General features: G+C 46.0%; 1 protein-coding gene across 4 annotated transcripts in view; it reads left to right on the top strand.

Moving 5' to 3' along the window:
* The window catches only part of SMG6 (SMG6 nonsense mediated mRNA decay factor), a 259,345-nt gene that overhangs the window by 228,226 nt on the left and 10,434 nt on the right, over positions 1–20,685 (top strand). For all 4 annotated transcript variants that reach the window (XM_077165510.1, XM_077165511.1, XM_077165509.1 and 1 more), the window contains 2 exons: positions 11,736–11,912; positions 15,675–15,821. In XM_077165510.1, coding sequence (XP_077021625.1) covers positions 11,736–11,912; positions 15,675–15,821 — 324 coding nt within the window. The remainder of the gene's footprint in view (positions 1–11,735; positions 11,913–15,674; positions 15,822–20,685) is intronic.

Here is a 20,685-nt window from a genome sequence, read left to right as displayed (position 1 = left end):
TCAGGGAGTATTATTCACATATTATACAGTGGGGCTGGCACCCCCTCCAGGATATCCCCTGGAATTGTGCGGTTCCTAAGACTGCCATCTGCCTGCTATGGTCAGCCATCCACCTATAGTATGTGTTGAGTGCCACAGATTTTTTTTTAATACACCCTCATATATATTCATGTACAGTGCCTGCACTCCCTCAAGCATCTTACTAGGGAGAGAAAACATGTCAGATTCATGGAGGAAAAAATATTGAGATGCATACGCAAATCAATTGGTCACATTTACAGATGACATGAACTTCCGCAGAAATGCATTCTTGGTTGACAAAATTTAGAATACAAAAGGAACCTGATGGGCTACAATGGGAGAAGGAATCAGAACCTCTGTGAGCAAGATGAAATCAGATAATAAATATAAAATGCAAAAGGATTTTTTATGGCATGGGGAGACCTCTATGAAGATAATGATATTAAAAAGTTAGTGGAGGACTTGTACTAAGTGGGGGGAGAGATGATTTAGGTACATATTTGAAAACTGGGAGATTGTTAGTTAAAAGCTCACTATGTCAGTCATGCGAGGTGGTAAACAACAAAACTAATGCCATTGTGGCTTATTTATAGAATTGTGGGTTCCAGAACAGAACAAGGAAAGAGATAGGTTCTGCTCTTTTCTCTACTGTTGCCAGTTCATACGTGGGCACAGGGCATTCACTTCAGGAGACACATTAGTCTTAGTGAAAAAAAATTAGCAGAATGTTGAAACAGTTGAAGTGTGAAGAACAATAGAAGGAAGTGGGATTGTTTAGCCTAGAGAAGGTATAACAGAACAGGACTAAGTAGTTTGAGGCCAGTCAGATAGAAGCAGAAATAGAATTTTTCATGTTGCCCCAAAGAACAGAATCAGAACCTCTGGGAGGCAGATGTGGGCTTAAAACAAAATTACATTTCTAATGCAAATCAAAAGCACAATGAGATATCATCTCACACCCACCAGAATGTTCATTATCAATAAAACAGAAAATGACAAGTTGCTGGAGAGTATATAGAGAAAGAGGCACACTTATCCACTGTTGGTGGAAATGTCAAATGGTACAACTGCTGTGGAAGGCAGTTTGGCGGTTCCTCAGGAAGCTAAGTATAGAATTGCCGTATGATCCGGCAAAACCATTGCTAGATATCTACTCAGAGGATGTGAGGGCAAGGACACAAACGGACATTTGCACACCAATGTTTATAGTGGCATTATTTACAATTGCCAGGAGATGGAAACAGCCCAAGTGTCCATCAATAGACAAGTGGCTAAACAAGCTGTGGTATATATATATATATGATGGAATATTATGCAGCTATAAGACAAAACTAAGTTATGAAGTATGTAACAACATGGATGGATCTTGAGAACGTTATGCTGAGTGAGATTAGCCAGAAACAGAAGGACAAATACTGTATGGTCTCACTGATATGAACTAACATTAATGAATGAACTTGGATAATTTCAGTTAAGAACAGAGGTCATCAGAAAATGGAAATAGGGTAGATATTGGGTAATTCAAAGTTACAGGATACAGATTGTGCAACTTTACTGATTGTAAATATTCAGAAATGGATAGCACAATACTACCTAACTGTAATAAAATAATTTTAGAGCACTGAATGAAGCTGAATGTGAGAATGATAAAGGTAGGAAGGCTAGAGGCACAAATGAAATCAGAAGGAAAGATAAAAGATAAAGACTGAGGTGGTATAATCTAAGAGTACCTAGAGTGTACAATGATAGTGACTAAATGTACAAATTTAAAAATGTTTTGCATGAGAAAGAACAAGGGAATGTCGGTATTATAGGGTGTTGAAAATAGACAGTAATTCATATTTTAAAACTTTATGTGTGAGACTAGAGCAAAAAATGTTTTTTAGTACAAAATTTATATTTTGACTAGTGTATTTCCTAATATAACTTATATGGACAGTTTAATTGAACACCATAAGTACATGGAACCTTGAGTAGGGCATGAGATTTTGTAGGTTTGTTCAGAGTGATGCCCCAATAAATCCGAGAGATAAATCCCAGGATATTTGCAAAATCCCCTTGGGGGAATGGCGAGAAAGGTGGAAAATTCAGCTTCCCCATGTGGAGAATTCCTGGTACTCTCACAAGCAGTGGGGACAACCAAAGCAATAGTCTGAGCCCTTAATCTTGGGTTTTTTTTCATATGAAACTTAACCCCGCAAAGGATAGGCTAAGCCTACTTAAAATTAGGCCTAAGAGTCACCCCAGAGAACCTCTTTTGTTGCTCAGATGTGGCCTCTCTCTTTCGCCAACACAAGCAAACTCACTGCCCTCCCCCTCTCTATGTGGGACATGACTCCCAGGGGTGTAAACCTTCCTGGTAACATGGGACAGAAATCCTAGAATGAGCTGGAACTCAGCATCAACGGATTGAGAAAACCTTCTCGACCAAAAGGGGGAAGGGAGAAATGAGACAAAATACAGTGTCAATGGCTGAGAGATTTCAGAGTCAAGGGGTTATCCTGGGGCGGGCCACGGTGGCTCAGCAGGCAAGAATGCTTGCCTGCCATGCCAGAGGACAGGTTCGATTCCTGGTGCCTACCCATGTGAAAAAAAAAAAAAAGAGGTTATCCTGGAGGTTATTGTTACGCATTATATAGCTATCACCTTTTTAGTTAAGGTATAATGGAGAGGCTAGAGGGAAGTGCCTGAAAATGTAGAGCTGTGTTCCGGTAGCCATGTTTCTTAAAGATGATTGTATAATGATACAGCTTTCACAGTGTGACTGTGATTGTGGAAAAAAGAAAAAAAACAGACCAACCATGGACTATCATTAATAGTTCAGTTATAACTATGGGTTGTCATCAGTTGTAACAAATGTACTGCACTTATGCAATGTGTTAATAATTGTGTGGTATATGGGAATTCTGTATTTTTTATATGACTGTTCTATAAACCAACAAATTAAATAAAAATAGACATTCAAAAAAAGTTACACTTCTATCAATTAGAAAAGTCCAAAAATGGAATGGGCTCTGTAGTAGGAAATGAAACCCCTTGTAAATGCAGTCAGTTACAGACCTTTCATGCAGCTTGGTCAGGATTGGAGATTAACAGAAAGAGTCTGCTAATATAGGCAATAATAAAAATTACTTCTATGTAAAAAAAAATTGTATGTGTTCTAAACATTAAGTAAAGATTGGTTTTAAAAGCTTCCCCCAGGGACTTGGATTCTTTCCACCTGCAGCATTCTAGAAACGGAGCACTGAGGGATGTTGTAGTGGGGATTCTGATGTGGCTCTGAATGATTATTAAGGACCCTTCCAACCACAGGGCAAAATAATTTGCTTTGTGGCAAGCAAGGATCTTTAGGGTGGTGAATGAGTTCAGAACAAAATGAATAAAGTGTAGATCTAGTTCATAGATGCCAAAGGGACAACTGTGTGGTTGGAAGAGATTAGTTATTAGGTTACTGTGGAATCCCTTGCTGGACTGAAAGTTTTGTGAAGTTAAGGACTCATCTGCCTTGTTCCCTCTTGTGTCCCTGGGATGTCTAGGATAGTCCCTGTCACATACTAGGACCTCAAGAAAGATTTACAGAAGGTAGGCTGGCAGATGGAACAAAAGACCCGTTGGTTTCTTGAAAGATTTTTTTTCATTAAGCTTAAAGAAAGGCATAAGAAAGAATTGATTGCATAAAGGTAAAGTCAATGTAGATTGGGGAAATAATCTGTAAAGTCTCAAAGGTAGAAGACGGAGCAAATGGCTTGCAAGGGAATAGCAAAAAAGGTTGCCTGGGGTCTGAAGTCAAGGTTTAGGGAATAAAAACAAGAAGTAAGAGTGGTGAGTAAATGGTAGAGAGGAGTAGGTGGTAGAAGGTTTACAGAGAGCATGGAAAGTATCAAAAAAGAGATTGGAATTTCAGGCCAATGAATCTTGTAGCAAGATTGAACCCAGGGGAGTAGTCTATCCTCACTTCCTCAGGATCCATCATCAGCCTGAAAGGGATAAAGGAGCAGTGTACCAGGTCTCTGCAAAGAGATTTTTTTTTCTCCCTCAGACTGCCTCTCCCTCCTTCCTTGAGAGAAGAGGAGTGAGAATTCTGCCTTCCTGAGAATGGGCAGCTGGGGATGGTCCTGGCGGGGACCTCACAGCTGCAGGTACTCCTTTCTTCCTAAGGGAAGGTCTTTCCATGTGTACCTAGTATGAATATGACCCATCCTGCACTGGAGCAGAGACTTAGTTCTGTTCTCTGCTGAATCCCTAGGGGCTGAACAGTGCCCAGGGCACACAGTAGGCATTTGGTTAAATATTTTTTTAATGTTGACTAAATGTGTTGAACACAGCGGATGTCTCAGAAAGGGCGCTCTTCCCACACACACACACACAATAGAAACAGATTTGGTGGAGGAGCCTGAATACAACCCTAAGCGATGGTCTCCTAGACTCACTGTCTGGAAGGTAGGTAAGTATGTAGCTCAGAGTGACCACAACCCGAGATTCAATGCCTCTTGCCCAGAACTAACTAGCAGTGTAGAAGCAGCCTGCCTGTGGATGTTTGCAGACTGAGAGAGATGTCAAGACGTTCATCCCCAGGGGCTGAGCTCGTAGCCTCCCCTGCTGGTTCAGTAAGTGAGGGCCCCAATGCCTGTATTCCAGGTTTCAGACTGGTTAAATCCAGCCAGACCTGAAAGGCTTGTGTTGGCAGTGCCAGTATCCGCCCCAACCCCTGCCAATGTGGGTGGCTGCTCTCAGAGCTCTCTGCAGGGGAAGCTGGATTGGACTGGAGCCCGAGCTACTACTGCCTATAGCTTGCTCTCTGCAACACACTCGCTGTTGAGACTGCATCTTGCTGGTACAGCCAGAACACAGAGCTTTAGAAGAGACTAGTTTCTTTCCCATGAAGGGAAAGTTTAAGAAGAGCCAGCTGTACTCTGCCCCTGGAGAGACCAGGCTCCTATCTGGCTTTGTTCAGAATGTCCAAACTCAGGAAATTCAGGTGGGTAAAAAATGCATTTTAGGGATTTTCTTACTGTTACACTCATATTGAAGAATACAGCTGGGTCTTATTTAAGTAGGATACAGTTAGCAAAAGCCTCCATCCATGTCCCAGTATGAAGAGGCCAGATGGACGAGGCAGTTGTGATGTTTACTACAGGCTTTTCTTTCTGATTTGTGCATTAGTGGCATGCTGGTCCTGTAGCCTAAGCTCTTGGAGCCCTTCTGCAGTCCAGTAGAATGTGTGCATGCCTATGGTTAGATCCAGGCATCTTTCTGGGGAATGAGAAGAGAAACAGCTGTAGGACCAGGCACTCCACCACCAAGCGGCCTGCCCAGCAGCTTGGATCTAGCACCTTAGCTCTGAATAAAATATTTCAGCAGCCAGGTGACCATTCCAGGGTCTCTACTCTCATCCCTAGGCTGTTTGTCAGCCCTGTGCTTCCCACCTTGCCTCTAAGTCTGGCTACATCAAAATGTCTCATTGGTGGTAGGCAGAGGGCCTGTCCCACCTCTGAGCAGTTAGAGTAGAGTGAGGCAGCAAGAAAGAGAAAAATAACAACCCCTAAGATTTATTAAGTACTTACTGAAGCCAGGCATTTTGCTAAGTGCTTGATTTGCATTATCTCTTTTAAACCTCACAAACAATTCAAGCAAACTGAGGTTCAGAGAAGTTAAGTAACTTGTCCAAGGACACACAGCTAGGAATTAGTGATTAAGACTTGAGCTCAGGTCTGTCTGACTATGACACCCAGGCTCTTGACCATTCCCTTGGATTGCCTTGTTTTTCCTACTGTTTTTTCTTAGCTAGCGTTATGCATGTACCACAACTCCTCTCCCCACTGACTCCCCCTCCAGTGTGACTAGAGTCTCTCTCCCAGTAGCCAAGTAAGTGCCTGTACCTTTTGGAATCTTCAATAAAATTTTATTGGAGTTGTCTACCCACCCTCACCTAATCCACGGATCCTCCCACTTAATCATTTGCCAGTTTCCACCTATTCCTCTCTAGGAAATTTAGGACTAGCTTGCACCCACATGTATGCACTCACACAGTAGATGTGGGCGGGGGACTGTAGGCTGCCACATCGCTCTATGAGTTGGCATCTGTGCAGTGCCAGCTGACTGGTTATGGCCCACATTGCCACCTCTAAGAGGAAAACACAGCTGTTGGAAACAGATGCATGGAATGGTGTGGCTACTTGAGGTTTGGCCAATGATGTTAGCATATTATCTGTGACCTATTGACCCCTCACCTAGCACAGACTTGCCATATGACTGACTGGCAAGGATTGGGCTTGGGCTTTGAGCTCAAAGTAACTGAGGAAATGGTCTATGCTTAGCTACTTTGCATAGAAATGAGACCCTGCTACAGCAAACATAGTGAAAGAGTGAACTCCTATTTGAATTCATCCCTGGGACAGTATGCCTTGGGGGTTGTCAGGATATGCATCTGGCACTGGAACTGGGCCTTTTCTCACTCTGCCCCTTTTGTCATTCAGTCTGTGCATAGATTCTTCCTTCTTCTCCCCTCTGATGCATAACTCTCTCTAAGTTCCATATCCACTTGTTCTAAGTCAGGTAGGTCGTGAATATCTATCTCCCCATCCTAAACTGGTGCCTGTGTCTTCACTCATTGTGCATCCTTGTGACCACAACTTTCCCTCCTGCCTCTGTAGACTGCTCTCTGCCAGGCAGACCCTCCCCCTAGGAATGGAGGGGCCGATTTCCTCTATCTTCCCAGTGCTAGAGGATTCCCTCATTTCATGTGTCTGAACTTTCATTAGCAGATTCCTCAGAGTTGTGCTTCCACTCTGCCGTCTCCTATGAGGATGAGTTGTACATAACTAGAGATTCTCGGTTTTTGAAGACACATTGATTGGTCTTAGTTAAATTTCTTGTAGCCAATCCTGTAGGCTTGGCTTATTAAGGATGATAATTAACCCATTGCTAATTGACATCTGAAGCCAGCCAAGCAGCCTATATGTTACCAGCTTTGGTGGTGAATTTGTAGGCTATTTTAAGGTTTCTTAATAATCTCAGCAAGACTTCACTTTCCTTTCTGCATCTTATTTGCTGTAAAGACATCCTATAAAATTAACAGGCTATAAAATTAGAGTGAGGGTTTCAGCAAATGTGAGGATAATTGGCTACACTTAGAGAAACAACCTGTAAACTTGAGTTTGTGGAGGAAACCTGTGTGATTTTTCTCTTTAACAGAAGAACAGTAGCAAGCTGGACTTTTTCAGACCAGAAAAAGTAGCACTTGCTGACAAGACAAGTTTAAATTCAGAACACCCAAACCAAAAGTTGGACAAAAGAAATTTTACAAATCTGACTAGCCTGTGTGATGCGCATACCTTACAAGAGACTCCTTTGAAGAAAGCAGGGTCCAGTAAAGACGGGGGTGAGTTCCTCACTCTCGTGAGCTTGTACCAAGGGGCCTAGTTCAACTCTCTGGCCCGCCCTCATGTCCCCTAGCCAGACTGAGGGTTTTCTCCCTTCCCTGTGTCTACTCTGAGGTCTTAAGTTGCATTTTTAAGTACATCAGTATGTGTGCCTGGTGCATGATGGTGCTCAAGAAGTATTGGTTCCTTTTTCTCTCTCTCACCCTCCCCCACCTTCCGTGACACAGCTTAGATCTCTTTCTGTTCCCTCTAGGCATCTCTACCCAGGCTGGGCTTGTTCCCTTGCTAGAGCTGTCCTGTGGACAGTCACCAGTTTTCAGAAAACACCATTCTTGTTTGCTTATCCATTTCCCCATCAAAGATACCCCAGACCAGTAACCCAGTCTGCCTTCCCTCTACTCTCTTGACCTAGACATTTCTTCCTGCTTTTCTCAAAACCTAACCATCTCCTTGGCTCCAGCTCCCTTACACATAGTGCTCATATTGTCTCTCTCAAAGGAACTAAGCCTGGGACAGGCAAGGGTCCTGTATTGCCTCGCCACATCTCACTTTCAGTTTTCCTTTCTGCTTGGTTCTTTGCGTGTGGGCCTGATAGAGTAATAACCAGAGCCTTGTTGTTAGAGGTTTCAGTTCCCGCTAATGGGACAAGCTACCTCAGATGATCTTCAGGGGATGGCAAAGGGACATTCTCTAGATGCCTTTTTTCAGCTCTTCCCTGACCTAAAGTCCTGGTTTTCTTTTCGAAGGTCATTGGAAAGATTTGTGTGAAGTGTTTTCTCCATTAACTTTGGAGTTTTTGATAATCTACTCCCAATAAGTCTTCCCCCAGAAGGGCCATGACTGCCCCTGAGACAGTAGTAGTCCGCATGGCCAGCCGCCCTTACTCACTTCTAGCCCCCGTCCAGCCCAGCCTATTACAGTCCAGGAAGAAAGCCTTTCTTGCTCAGCTCTCTCTCCTCTGGAGAATCTAGAGTTTGCCCAGAGCTGCAATGTACATACACCACTTACATTCTCTGTTTTTCATTGATACAGAGTGGAAAAATGTACTCATGAACATAGTTATTGTAGGGATTATGTCATAGACTTCATCTAAATCCTTCCTTTCCAGCAAAGAGACTAGTTTTAACCCCTCTTCTACCAGGAAATGTCCTCCTTGACCAGACCATGATAATTTCAGAGTTTGTTTTATGTAGGTGGTTTGAAGAGCCTCGTCCATAGTGATATTCACACTGTTTTTTGTTTGTTAGTTTTTCTGACTCAAATACTAGAAGTTTTGCAAGGGAATATTCCCGTCAGCCTCCTATAGACTCCAGAGTTGGGAGAGCTCTGGTCCTCACCCCGCTGGTCTTCTTCCTCCTACCTCAGAGCAGAATACTTTAGAGAGCAGGTCACTGGGCTGGAGACAGAGGCTTCTCTCTGCCCCTGGACAAGCCCTAGACTTTCTGTTTAGTTTTCCCACCTCTCAATAGCTAAAACTCTTCTTTTACCATTCCCGCAGTGTGCTAAGGAGTATTGCACAAACTTGGCTGTCCTTGTTGCAGATTGGGTTGCACAGGAGAAAAGACATTCTTCCAAAAAGTTAGATGAATTTTCTCTCTCCAAACAGGTGGGCTCCTTTTAAGGTTCTTACCACCAACCTAGAGACCTTACTGGGTCAGAGCCCTTGTAAAAATCAGCTACAAGTGTCACGCTACGGGAGGGACATAATGCCCATAACAGACAAAATCCATAAGAAAGCCAGGTTCCTTCTAAATAGGGAGAAAATGAAAACCAGAAGAAGAGGGGGAAAAATTCTTTTTTGCTTTTGTATCTACATGATTGACAATTCCCACTCATCTTCTAAGGATGTGCTACAGGCAGGCTCGGGATGTCTACATCCCTGTGTCCCGCTGTGCCCTGGAAATCCCCATCTCCAGGAGTCCCACGTCCACACATGTGGCCTTTCTTCCTCTTGGCCAGGAATCACACTTTCTTCCTGAGCCATTCAGCAGACCAGCTAACCCGTGCTCTCGTGTCAGTCATCTCCTGCCTGTTTTGGGGCAGGTTCTTCCACATGCTCAGCAGGAGTGCCAGTGCATCTCTCATCACCCAGGTGTTACCAAGGACGAACCTCATGATTTCACTTTGTCCCCTCACCCCTTAACTCCCACCTCCTCTCCATTCAATGGCAGAAGCCTCACACCGAAAAGGAAAGTCCTGGACCCATTACATAATTCTCCAGAGTGCAAGCAGTAGCGGGGGCATAAGGTCAGAGGTCATAGTGGGGTCAGGTGGCCGACACACTCTGTAACGACAAGGTGGTTAAAATTAGACCACAGAGAGGAAACTGGCAGTCTTGTGGAAATGCAGAAGTTTCCTCTGCAAGTGAGAGACTGGGGATGCAGGGAGGCCACTGTGCGTGCTGCCTGCCAGGCTATTACTCATTTCAACTCTGTTCTTTAGTGCCTTTTAACCCCTGCTTCTGTATTTCTAGCCTTCCTCATCACATGTTTGAATACATGCGATGGAACCCTAGTTACCTACCCTGGGCCAGGGAGAGCTTCCTTACTTCTTCAGGGAGGTAGGACCAGGAGCAAGTGGCCCAAGGCCAAGATGGTTTTCCTCTCCTAAGCCTCTTCTGGGTATCAGAGCACCTCTTAGGTCAGCCTCTCAGGTGGAGGTGACAAGGTACTTAGCTTGAGATTCAGATCAATAATGGTAGCAGGGCCATTGGTGAAGGAGAGCAAGGACCACACTTAGGAAGTCCCCAAGGGGACAGTAGCAGGCTTGGATGGGAGAAGGTAGCAGAGTATGGAATCATGGAAGTGACCAGTATAAGCTGCACTTTCTCTGGCAGAGTAGTGTTCATTTCCAGTGTCCAGAGGACATGGATCGTACCTGCTTCATTTGCTCCCTGTGATACCAGCCATCATCCCTGTGCCTGTGAGTCTTTATTGTGAGCCTCCTGTGTGCCTAGGTCTGTCCCTAGCACCCCTTGCCAGTCAAATATGAGTATGAGATGTTGTCTTTGCCACCAGTGGGTGACTGTCCAAGTGGAAAGAGAACTTGTAAAACAATGTAAAAAAATTCAGAGACAGTCTCCAAATTAGTATTTACTATGTGATACAGACATGTAAGTCCCTTTTACATTAAAAAATGGGAAAGCATTAAAAGGATAGGACACTCAGTATGGTCTCAATTCAGTGGTGATGAAGGGGCTACCACCCACCCTGTGGCAGATATGGCCATGGAAGTTTGTTTCCCCGCTTGGTGTGGTCTTTCACACTGATTTCCGAGCTCCCTCCAGCAGGGCCCCTCCTCTCCCTTGGTAAGTACTCTGCCGTTAGGGAGGAGAAGTAGCCAGAAACTAAAGATGATAAGAAGGGCATGAAAGGGCAAGAATGAGGAAGGGTGCAAGCAAAGCAGGTAGGGGTGGAGGTGAGGACATGTGTGTGTGATCACAAAGAAGAAGGACTCCAGACTGGGTGGCTGTGGAAACTCCATCTAAGATACTTACAAATTTGATGATTACTTAAGAGTAGAATTTCATTTCAATTCAGTCAACCCCAGTTCTCTAACAACACTGGTTGTGTGCCAGTGGGACACTTGAGAAACAGGGTGGCTGAAGCCTGGGAGGACAGAGCTTGGTGAAATGCCCCCACCTGCTTTGCCTGTCTCCCCTCCCTCCTGACAGTCTCTTGCTTGACCCCAGTCACTTGAATGTGAAAAACTCTAAGGTGGGACATAAACTTATCAAGAGAAGCCCAAAATAATCTGCTGAAATCAAACAGCCAAGAAAGCCCTGGTCATTCAAATTACACTCGGCTGAAAGTTCTCCTGTGGGGAAGCTGAAGAGAAGGAAGCTGGGAGCAGAGTGGAGAGTGGCAGTGATGAGGCTACCAGGAAAACTGTGTTCTAGAAAGGCCAGTGTCTGGTACTCCACCCTTCTTCCTACCCATTAAATACCAAATTTAGAGGAAGTTATATTTTCCTTCTTTATGTTAGGGCTTTAATAAAAATTAAAATAAAAATTTAAAAAAAAGGTAAAACCCCAGAGGGCACTGACTGTTGGGGTTGGGTCATCAGAGACCATCCCCAAATGATCTAAGGAGAGATGGCGGTAACTTCATTCATTCCTTCAGAAGATCTTGATCCTCAGCACACCCTCAGCCCTCACTCATCACCTCACACATACATACACATGCACACACACACACTCCCACTCACCTACTCTGCTTTCCCTGCCTAGTAACTTTGATACATTTCTCATGTGCCCCTCAGCCAGCAGTCTCTCTCATCTTCATCTTTCCTTTCTGAAAATGCTGTTTTTCTTCTCTCCCTCTCGCCCTGTAGGTTATTGCAGCCGACTGCAAAAGGGTCACAGTACTGAAGTATTTTCTGGAAGCCCTTTGTGGACAAGAAGAACCTCTGCTGGCATTCAAGGGTGGAAAATATGTGTCAGTGGCACCCGTCCCAGACACCATGGGAAAGGAAATGGGAAGCCAAGAGGGAAAACAACTGGAAGATGAGGTACTATGCGGGAAGAGCACACTGTGGCAGAGGGAAGCTCCCCACCCCCTGCACCCCTCCCCAACTCTGCCCGTGGCCTCAGCTTCTACTCCTGGTTATTTATAATCCCTCAGAGCACTGTCTATGTTCATGTGACCAGCCAGCTACTCAAGAGTTCACTCTGCTGGTGCCCCTTCCTGCCAGTCCCACCCCAGTGCCTCCATCTCACTCTACTACAAGTTCCAGATGCTTCTTTTTAATATTGCATTGAAGGAGAAGGGAGAGAAAGAGCTTAATGATGTGCAGCTCTAGAGGCTTAGGAAAGGGAGTGGAGAGATCCGGGTGTTAGGGTTCCAGCCGAAGATCAAGTTTATAGATGTGTGGAGTTTGGTGCACCAAAGGCCTCAACTCCAGCCTCCAGCACATGTACAGGAAGAACTGGCATTGCTGGCCCGTGTGGAAAATCATCCCCTGCACCAGCCTGCCCTCCCTCCCTCTCCTTCTCCCTCCTGCACATCCTGATGTGATTAAGGAATTCTCCTCTTGTTTGTTTGCCCTTGATTGTTCCTGTAGCTCTTGCTCCACTCCAGGGTGTATGTGAACACACACGCGTGTACACATACCTATATACTCATCCCTACAAAATCCTACTGGCAGCTGCCCTGCAGTTACATGTATGTATCTTTCTGAATGTGCCTGTTGATGTAAGTCTGGATATATCAGGCTTGTGTGCCAGTCTAAGTTGTACCCTGCTATCAGCTTCTCTGCTGTCTGTGGGTTCTGGGTAAAGATGCACGGATGTATTTAAATATTATTGCCAGCTGCCTTGCATGTGTGTCTGGGCATGGGTGACTCTGCCTGGGTGTGTGTATGTATGTCCACACCTCACTTTTCCCTGAAGCTTGGCTCTTTTCTTCTTTTTAACCTCACAGTGTTAAAGACAGAGGGGTGTTAGGTGAGAAGGAGCTTGGGACTTAGGGAAGGGTCGGAAGTGGTTCTAACCAGAGGCCAGGTCACCTATGGGCCAACACAGTCATTTGGCCTGCAGCAGTCTCAAGTGCCTGGTGAAGAAGGGTGGGGTGCAGGATGAAATCAGCAGCAGGCCAGGGAAGCCAGATGTCAGCTGGAAGCTGTCATTTGTGATCTGAGGCAGTGGTAGAGTGGCTACCTTTGGTTTAGAGTATTCACAGCAGCAAAGTCTTAGACTGTCTTCATTGGAATAGCTGTAGAATCCCACCCCACCCCACCCCTGATGACACAGGGCTCAGCTTCCAGGACAGAGGTAGTTCCAGGGATAATGCTGAGCCCATGATTCCAAACTCTCCAGATGAAACCTGGGCAGGGAATAATGGGAAAGAATGAGCTGTCAGCGTGGGAGGAAACAGTCGAGTTGCTAAAGCCAGCGGGTATCCAGCTTCAGACTGAGCAGAGCAGTGCCACCCAAGCCCTGGCATTGTACATGGGTGGGGCTGCACCTCTGTCAGTTACCTCATCCCCAGCTTCAGGCTGAGCAGGCAGTCCTTAACATGAAAGATAAGCAGCGTTCTCTCCAGGATTGCAGTAAAAGATATCCCTGGCCAGTGGAACCTCAATACCAAATCATATTTGGGAAGTGAGGCCAGAGGGAGGGGCACAGTATAAAAGCCAAGGAGGGTCTCCTGTATTCTTACAAGGAACAGGACAGCTCTCTGGCACCAGATCTTGGCTGTTCCACACTCTCCCCTCCTTCTAAGTCTTATTGACCAGACAAAGGTTGTGACCCACACCGCGCTGCCCACTTCTTCCTTTTCCCACGAGCCTCCTGTGTTCCATTATGTTAGTGGCCCCTGGGAAACCCTACTTACCGTGGTCTGTGTAATTTCATAACCCTGCACTTCCTTGTTTGCTGTGAGAGCTGAACGAACCTCAGACAAGCCTCTCTGACCCTCCTTTGACCTCAGTCAAGCTCACACCAATCCCCATGATAACCCTCAGTGTCCCTGATCAGAGCAGCCAGTGTTCCCACATGGACCAGTCCAGGTAAACTCCATGAACAAGGAAATAAAGGTGCAAAGAGAGTGTTCCTCCTTCCCATGGCCAGGTGAGCTCTGTCACAATGAAGCTTGCATGTTGCCAGATGAGCAGTGGCTATGTACAACGCACCCCCAAACGTGTGAGACTTCTTAGGATAATGGCAAGTTCTGGTCCCATCCTAAGATCCCATCTCCCTCCTCCCTATCCACACTCCCCAGATGTAGGACTGAGTCACTTGAACTGATTGGGAGAGGAAGAGGGAGAAGTTTCTTCAGACATCATTTTTCACAAACCAAACAGAATCCTGTTCCTCAGGGATGCTACTAAAACACCCATCTTCCCACCCCTAGATTCTGCTCCCAAGGTGAAACATCCCCCTATCACCCACCCACCCACACATCTAGCAACCACTTTCACCCCAGAAAATCCATCTGAAATTACCTTATGATAGACAGTTTGAGGAAAAGAACAGTCTGGGAAACAGTTTCCTGGGAAACTGAGCCATGAAAGACTGGATCTGGGCTTTCGGTTTAGGATCGGGCAGTCTTTGTAATGGTGACAAGAACCCAAAAAGGTACCTTTGGGAAAAAGAACCTCGACCCAGTGCTGCTTGTCCATAATAGGCAAGAGCACAGACCTTGGAGGCAGACTTACTTGGATTAATATCTCTTCTCTGCCATGGACTAGCCATGTGACCTTGGACAAGTTCTTTAACTCTCTAAGCTTTGTTTGTTCATTTATAAAATAGGGATGGTAATAATCACTATTTCATGAGTAGCTGTGAGGATTTAATGAGTTAATACATGAAAAATGCTTAGCCCAGTCCCTGACCAGTATTAAGCATTCAATAAATGGTAGCTGTCATTATCATAATCAGTGTCGTTATCATCATTCACTAGAAACACAGGAATCTTCTCCAAGTAAATCCCTCCCCACGTACCCATGCTAACTGTCCCTGTCCCTCAAAGGAAGCTCTCTTGGGCAGCTGCATGTTCTCTACTGACCAAGGCCAAAATTGAGTGAGGAATGGAGCCTGGGACCACCCAGGGAGTGGTGGCTCTGAGTGCTGAGGCTGCTAGCAGGGTGGTGCCATCCCTGGGGAGTATTCTGCCAGCCTGGGAGCAAGCTTCTTATGCTAGCCAGGCACCCTACCCTGCCCAGGCCCAGGGAGGGCAGCTGAGCAAGGTTGTGTCATACAGGTTCCTGTAATGAGGCCCAACAGCCCTCATACCACCAGGTTGTGGTCTTAAAAAGAAACCAGGGCAAGGTCTGCTGAGCTAAAGCATCTGCTCCCTGACACTGTTTGGGGCAAGGAGCTTCCATGCCTAACTCAGGCTATTGGTCGGAGATGATTCCTGTCAGATCATTAGCATGAATTAGATTTAAATTGGGTGATTTAACTGTTACTGTTGTTTACCCCTTTGGTAATTTCAAAACGAAAATGGTCCCGGAGTTTGACCTCTTGAGTGTGCAAGGGAGAATGGAACGTAGAGCTGAGTCCAAGCATGGAAGTATGCACACATGAGTGGAAGTGACTTATGGTGTGCATCAATGATTCTATAAGAGGAAAGAGCCCTATGGTTCAAAAGGGAGTACTTTTGGGGGAATAGTGACAGCTTCTCTCTACCCCCTCTCTGCTTAATTAGAGGGAGTACATATCGTAGTGACCCTGTACAAGTAATGGTCCAAGGGAGGCCTGACATGGATGGGTTCGATATATGCCATGGCTCACAGTCTGCTCTTTCCCCTGGCCTGCTCTACCCCATAAAGGAGGACGACGTGGTGATTGAAGACTTTGAGGAAGATTCAGAGGCTGAAGGCAGCGGGGGTGAGGATGACATCAGGGAACTTCGGGCCAAGAAGCTGGCTCTGGCCAGGAAGATAGCTGAGCAGCAGCGTCGCCAGGAAAAGATCCAGGTGGGGCCTGCCTAGGAAGGGTGGTTCCCATCTGGGTGGTTGCTGTATAGTGTATGAGGGAGTGTGCCAGGGAGTTGGGGTACATGCCACCCCCTCATTTCTTATTCCACCACTAAATTCTGGTAGCTTGTTTGGTACCAGGAGTCCCCTCCTGGTCTCCAAGGCAGGATCACGATCTTCTCAGAAAATCTGATAAAGCCTCTCTCTCAGTGAAGAACTATAAATACACATTATACACAACACACATACAGAATCTTCCATACGTTTTGGGGGGCTTCAAAGTTTTCCTGAACCTTAGCCCAATACTTCTGGAGAGACCATGGAGGATTCTCAGGGAGAGAAGATGTCATAGACAGACTCTGCTTCTCTGGATTCCAAGAGTAATGGAAGAGCCCCCTCTGAACAGGACACACAATACATCTCAGAAATAGCTTAATCTCCATACAGGGACTTCCTCCATCAGCCCTCTCATGTATGCGTACCCTCACCTCCAGCATGTTTTCTTTATTGGCTATACCAGGCCTGTTCTCTTGAACTAAAACCTCACTTCCTCTTATGTAGGGCTTAGGGCTGACAGAGAAGAGCCAGTCATGCACCCGCCTTTAATGACTAACTTTATGCATGAGGAAGCCTTAAACCACCACCCCCTCAGCCTCTTTAGGAATGTCTTTTTTTCCTCCCTCTCTATAGCTGCCCTTCTTTGGCCTACAGTTTAAGAGCATGTGATCAGGAAGACTTTACAGTCCAGGCTCCACCACTCCCTAGCTATGTGACCTCAGGCAAATTATTTAACTTCTCTGTGCCTGTTTCCTCATCTATAAAATGAAAATGGTAATAGTATTTACCTCTTAGAGTTGCAGTGAAGCCTAAATGAGACAATGCATGGCAAGTGTCCGTCCAGACTCTAAGGCCCTTCTCTCTGGACAAAAACACTAACCTTCCTCTCCGCTCACTGTCCCCAGAGATATTCTGTCCTTTCACGCTCATAGGTCTTTGTTAATACTATTCACTCAAACCAGAATACCCTTTTTCTACTCCACATTTCCTGTTACCTAATGCAATTCTGTTCCTCCTTCAATCCCCAAATGAAACTCCATCTCCCCAATGAAGCCTTCCCTGATTTCCCGCAGGAGGAATTTTCCTTTCTCTGCTCAGTGTTCCTGTAGCATTGGTTTATACTTCATTTGTGAAACTTATATCATGTCTCATATTACAGTTACTTCTGAACATGTTTCCCCCACTGTGTTGTGGACTCTTTGGAACCAAGGACCATGTCTTCAGTTCAGTTTAGCAAGTAGTATAAAGTACGCTTGTGGTTGGGAAACACAGGAGTGAACAAAAAAGTCCTTCCCAAAATGTACAATGTCAGGGAGAAGGCAGTCTTGAAACAAGCAATTTGAAGTGTAAGCAAGTGTTGTTAGAAAAAGGAAGAAGGAAAGGCTGTGGGAGCCCATAATGAGGGATCTGTTCTTGTCAAGAACTTGTATTCAGCTTTGCCTCTCCCAGCAACAAGCACCATCTTACATATAGAAGGCCTTCTATGAGACTTGACTCCAGGGCCCCTGACTGCTCCTATCCAGTAGGTCTGTTCTCCTGTCAGCTTCCGAGAGGAGGCTGCTCAGGCCTGAGCACTGGGGCTTGGTGGGGGCTGGTTGGAACATGGGCTGCTATGGCCCCTTTAAGAACAGGCCCCACATGTACCACTGCTGGCAGCCCTGCCTCCTGTCAGCCTCCTTCCTCCAGCCTCACAGCCACAGGAGGATTTCTCAGCAGAGGAAAAATTCCCCCTCCCCCCCTTTTTTTTAATGCCCGGGGCCCTTCACTTCCATAATTCTTCATTTTCCAGCCTTGAACGTAAGCCAGACACATCTGTCTGGCCATATGCGTGAACCCTGGAGTCTGTGCCGAGGTGGCTGTAAAACAGGGCCGGTGAAGGCCCTTCTGGGAGAGCGCACACATGTGTGTGCCCTCAGGCCATTGGCTCTCTGCCCAGAACCACGGGGGCTTCAGTGCTCCAAACCTATGTTAACCTTTTCTTATTTTTTCTCTTTTTGTTTAATTTAACAGGGAAAAATCCGAAGGAAAAGGTATAAATTGTCCTGGGAATGGGGGAGAGACTCCTAGCTAGAGAGGCCATTATTGTTGGCAGGTACCTGGGTCATGCTAATACAATAAGGAAGAAAGGAGCATCGAGTGAATTAAGATTGGAGAGATGGGCTGTAAATTACACTGCTCTGAACTCCATCAGTCTCCAGGGGTGTTAACCGAGAGGTGTAAGGCAAGTCCCCAGCTCCCAGCGCCTTTTACAGATGCAGCAAAACAGGAACCACACATGTTTAGGGAATGGGATGTGAAGATGGGGTTGAAAAAATCCTCCTGGCCCCCATGATGGCTATAAAGTCCAAGTGAGATCTGGGCCTGTACCATACCCCCCTCCTCCCTGCTCCCACCTAGACTCCTGGGCCTAAGCTCATCTGTGGGGGGAGGTGAGGCCTGGCCTCCCTCAGCAGCTTGTCCCTCCCTGCTTCCGGCGTTGCACAGAGGCTGGTGAGTGGGGCCGACTAGAGGTCAGAAAAGGGGTGTGGGGAGCTCTCAGGGCCTGTGCAGCTGGAGCTGTGGTCCAGGCAGGCCCCTGGATGCTGGATCTGCCCGGGACTTTGAGGCCACACTGTTAGGCTTAGCCCAGGCTTTGCCTCTGCCTGAGATGGCTCTTCATATTGAATTGGTTTTGCCCACCTTGCTGCTTTCTGCCTGAGTTCTTTTCATTCTCAATGCCATTCTTGGGAAGTATCCAGAGACCAGAATACGGTACATGGTTTTTCTGGGAGATTGGTCAGAAGTGTTTCATTCCTAACCAGGCCCCCAGGGCAAAGTAGTCACTGAAAATCCTCCTCCAGGCAAGAGGCGTGGCCTCTTGGCACCTCTTACTAGCCCAGGCCCTGTGAATCGCACTCCCCCCTCCTCTGCCTCCCTGATATGCTGTGATTTGTGCTGCTGTCGGGCGGGGTCAGGTTTCCTGAGCAGTTGCAAACATCCCACCTGAAACATAACAGGCTCTTCCTCTGGCCACAGCTATTGTTTCTCTCGACATTATGGCCACAGTCTTGCTCTGTAGCCAGCAATGACATGTGTTCTGAAAATAGCTTTGCTCCCCTGTCCCCTTCCCGCCCACCCACCCTCCTGAAGATGCAGTCACTCCTTTGTGGTGGCCCCAGGAGTTTCACTCTAAATATAGCTGCGGCCCATTCACATTGCCACCCATCTGGGGAGGGGAGGGATGTTGAGGAACAATGGGGCATATACAGAGCCCCCCACACCTGTATGGAAGCTGGCGGAAGGCAGACACTCAGCCCTGGCTCCTAGCTGTCGGAGACAGGGTGGAAGCCAGTGAACTACCAGGCCCAGGGCACGTTCACGCCAGGGCAGGAAAGCACATCAGCCTGCAAAACTGGGCAGCCGCCCCCATCCAAGCCCATTCCAGCTCCTCTGCGTACTGTGCTACTGGACCTGTGGTTTGCTTCAACCACTTCCACCTGTCTGGTTCCAGCAGCATCCACAGGGACCTGTCATCCTACATGATGTCCAGGCCATCGGCTGCTGCTTGGAGCAAGCTCAGAGGGGCCATGCTTGACCATACCACTCCCTGTCCATCAGAAAAAAGCAAGCTTCTTAGGCTTTCTCAGACTGAGAATTATCAGATAAAATTCAACTAGTCATCTTTTTCTTTTTTTAACCTCCCCCTAACTCGTGTCCCTTCCTCAACTTGAATCATTTTTAACATGCTTTTCAGCTCTGAGATTCTGTGATTTAAGTTATTGAGTTCGTAAGATAAGGTAGGTAAAGTATTGCAAAAGAAGCTATCTGAAAAGAAGGCAGTTCTTCTGGAGCACAGTATAGTAAAAAAAATTATCAGTCCTCAAAAAACAAAAATAAATAATAAATTGTTACAACCGTAACTTTAAAAAAGAGAGCAAATTTAAAACAAAACAAAAAGTTAAGCTCTTTGATACTGACTTTAGTCATCCAGAGAAGACATCCAAAACAGCAGTGTTCCCATTAACAACCCACCCCTAATCAAGATGCTCCATGAGAAGCTGGTTACACTGCTCTCCTTTCTATAGTAGTACAGAATCTACTTTCTTTGGTTTCTGTTGTCTCTTATAAAGGGTACTACCTGCCAATGGTTATCTCACCAACTATTCCTATTTTTTTTATGTTGTGGAATTTTTCATTAAATTAAAAAATACATCCACATAGTTATCAAAAAAATAGTACTATGAGTCTTACAATAGAAATCAGTAGTCTTCTGTCCCTACCTCTCCCCATTCCAGTTCTGCTGGTTTCCCCAGCTATTTGCCCTCCTTGATATATAGAAGGTGAAAATGGTGTTGCACAGTAAGAAAGGGCATTAGCATTTAGTAAACTACCAACACATGCATCAGGCACTTTATTAAATATTTCACTTACCTAGGCGTCCACCCTAGGGGACTGTGGAAATATGCTGCATTGCAAACTTCAAATTTCTGATGAAGACATTGCTCAGGCCAGAGGGGTCCAGGGATAATGATTCTGTCACCCTGTAGGAGGGAAGCAGGCTACTGCCACACTCCCTGTGGAGCCCATAAGCAGAAAGAAGACCTAACAAGGCCTTTTACTGGTCTGGCCCTGCTTCATGATCTGGGTTCAAGTTCCACAACTCCTGTGTGAACTAATGGCATTACCTTTATTTGTAATTCTCAGTGTCTCGATTTTCACTGGGTCAGCATCACAAATCATCCCCGCTCTATGGAAAAAGAACTTAACCCTTAAACATAAAAGAGCTCCTCTTGGGGACCCAAGACAGTTCACTCCCTTGTTAGATGTT

This window comes from Tamandua tetradactyla, chromosome 6 (assembly GCF_023851605.1).
Source record: "Tamandua tetradactyla isolate mTamTet1 chromosome 6, mTamTet1.pri, whole genome shotgun sequence".
Classification (NCBI taxonomy): Eukaryota; Metazoa; Chordata; class Mammalia; order Pilosa; family Myrmecophagidae; genus Tamandua; species Tamandua tetradactyla.
The sequence above is the reverse complement of the archived record's forward strand: the minus strand, read 5'-3'. Positions and strand labels throughout refer to the sequence as shown.